General features: G+C 47.2%; 1 protein-coding gene across 2 annotated transcripts in view; it reads right to left on the bottom strand.

Moving 5' to 3' along the window:
- The window catches only part of rapgef5a (Rap guanine nucleotide exchange factor (GEF) 5a), a 50,555-nt gene extending 50,151 nt beyond the window's left edge, over positions 1–404 (bottom strand). For both annotated transcript variants that reach the window (XM_062435874.1, XM_062435873.1), the window contains exon 1: positions 261–404. In XM_062435874.1, the coding sequence (XP_062291858.1) occupies positions 261–404 (144 nt within the window). The remainder of the gene's footprint in view (positions 1–260) is intronic.
- Between the last annotated feature and the right edge of the window lie 1,120 nt (positions 405–1,524).

Below are 1,524 nucleotides of genomic sequence, written 5' to 3'. Positions count from 1 at the left end.
CAACAGCAATTCTGGTTATTATGGATGTAATAATGCACTCACGCTCACACACACACGGTGCCTCTGCGACAGTAATGCTTACAAACGAAAACACCTGAGTCGTGACGGGGTTACAAAACAGCCTCAGCCTAAAAAAACGGTGTCGATAAAAACGGGCTGTTGTAAAGATAAAGAACCTGCGCCAGCCGCTGGTAACGTTCATCAAACACCAAACACGGAAGGACGGACAGTCAGTCAGCTGTCGGTTTAAAAATACTCACGCTCTTCTTCCTCAGGTGCAGTCCGTGCTTCAGTAGCCCCGGTAGATCTCGGATTTTGTGCTTGAGCTGAGCCTGGTCCCGTGCGCTCCGGTTCCAACGCAAGCCCGCCAACAAGCCGTCCTCTGCAGGCTCCGAGTCCTCCATGGTTCCTCTCCTTCTCCCGTCTGTCCTCGAGCTGCCCCCGCCCGCCACTACTGTATCCTCACAAGGTGCACAGCCGCCCGTGCCCGTTTGCCATTTCCCCCCACCTGCATCTGCAACCTACCCGCGTGCAACGTTAACGACCTACTGAATGTATTCCGCAGCACGCGACGCTGCTGCTCCACCCAATGGCTCGCGCGTCCTACTGTGTATTATCGGGTTGATGTGTGTATGTGTGTGTGTGTGTGTGTCTGTGTGTGTGTGTGTGTGTGTGTGTGTGTGTGTGTGTGTGTGTGTGTGTGTGTTTCTGTGTGTGTGTGTGGGGGGGGGTCACAGGTGCATAGAAACGTTGCATCACTTCCACCTTTCTTTCGTTGACCAGTCTGACAAAGGAAAAAGCGCAAGTTGCGTTTAAAACCGTACGATTTTCACCATTAGCCTACTGGTGCATTTGAAACGTCCGTGTCATTGTAATGTTTATGTAAGTCATAAGTTACAAGTTTAATGCGAAGAACAACAGAAGTCGTTGGGGGAGGTTGGATGGGTATACGTCATCACATTACCTGGCTCAAATTTCCATAGGTAAACAAAGAGCAGCCACAGAGCCTATCTGTGTGTGGGTGTGGGTGAGTGGGATACATTCAGGAAGAGATTTGTCAGGTTTTTGAGCTGTATTTTTGTGCTGACACTGTGTTAAGGCTTTGGAGACTGGAACTTTACATTCCAGTTTAACCTGAAGCAAAAAAAACAGGTGAGCTGAAACGTGAGAGGGTCTCAATCCTGCATGGCTCCGGCTGTGAGTTGTTGGAGATGAGACACAGACAGTAGTTTCCCCTTCTATACATTTTCATGATACATTTCATAATGCTAATAGTAATCGTCAGAGAGTACTTTAAAAGTCTCTCCTCTTCCTTTCTTAGAGGCAGTATATTTAGATAAAATGCTGGTGATAGTGTGTGCCTTTCATATATTGGAATACTGGAATCTGAATACTTGATACTCAAGGTTATCAGTGTATTGTATTGGTCAGCAGAAAAGGAACAATACATTACAGTAACAGAATGGCAAACACCGTTTAATTGGCACAGTTTGTCCAGCAGAGACCACTGACAAGTTCCTATTT

Source organism: Scomber scombrus, chromosome 16 (genome assembly GCF_963691925.1).
Source record: "Scomber scombrus chromosome 16, fScoSco1.1, whole genome shotgun sequence".
Lineage (NCBI taxonomy): Eukaryota > Metazoa > Chordata > Actinopteri > Scombriformes > Scombridae > Scomber > Scomber scombrus.
The sequence above is the reverse complement of the archived record's forward strand: the minus strand, read 5'-3'. Positions and strand labels throughout refer to the sequence as shown.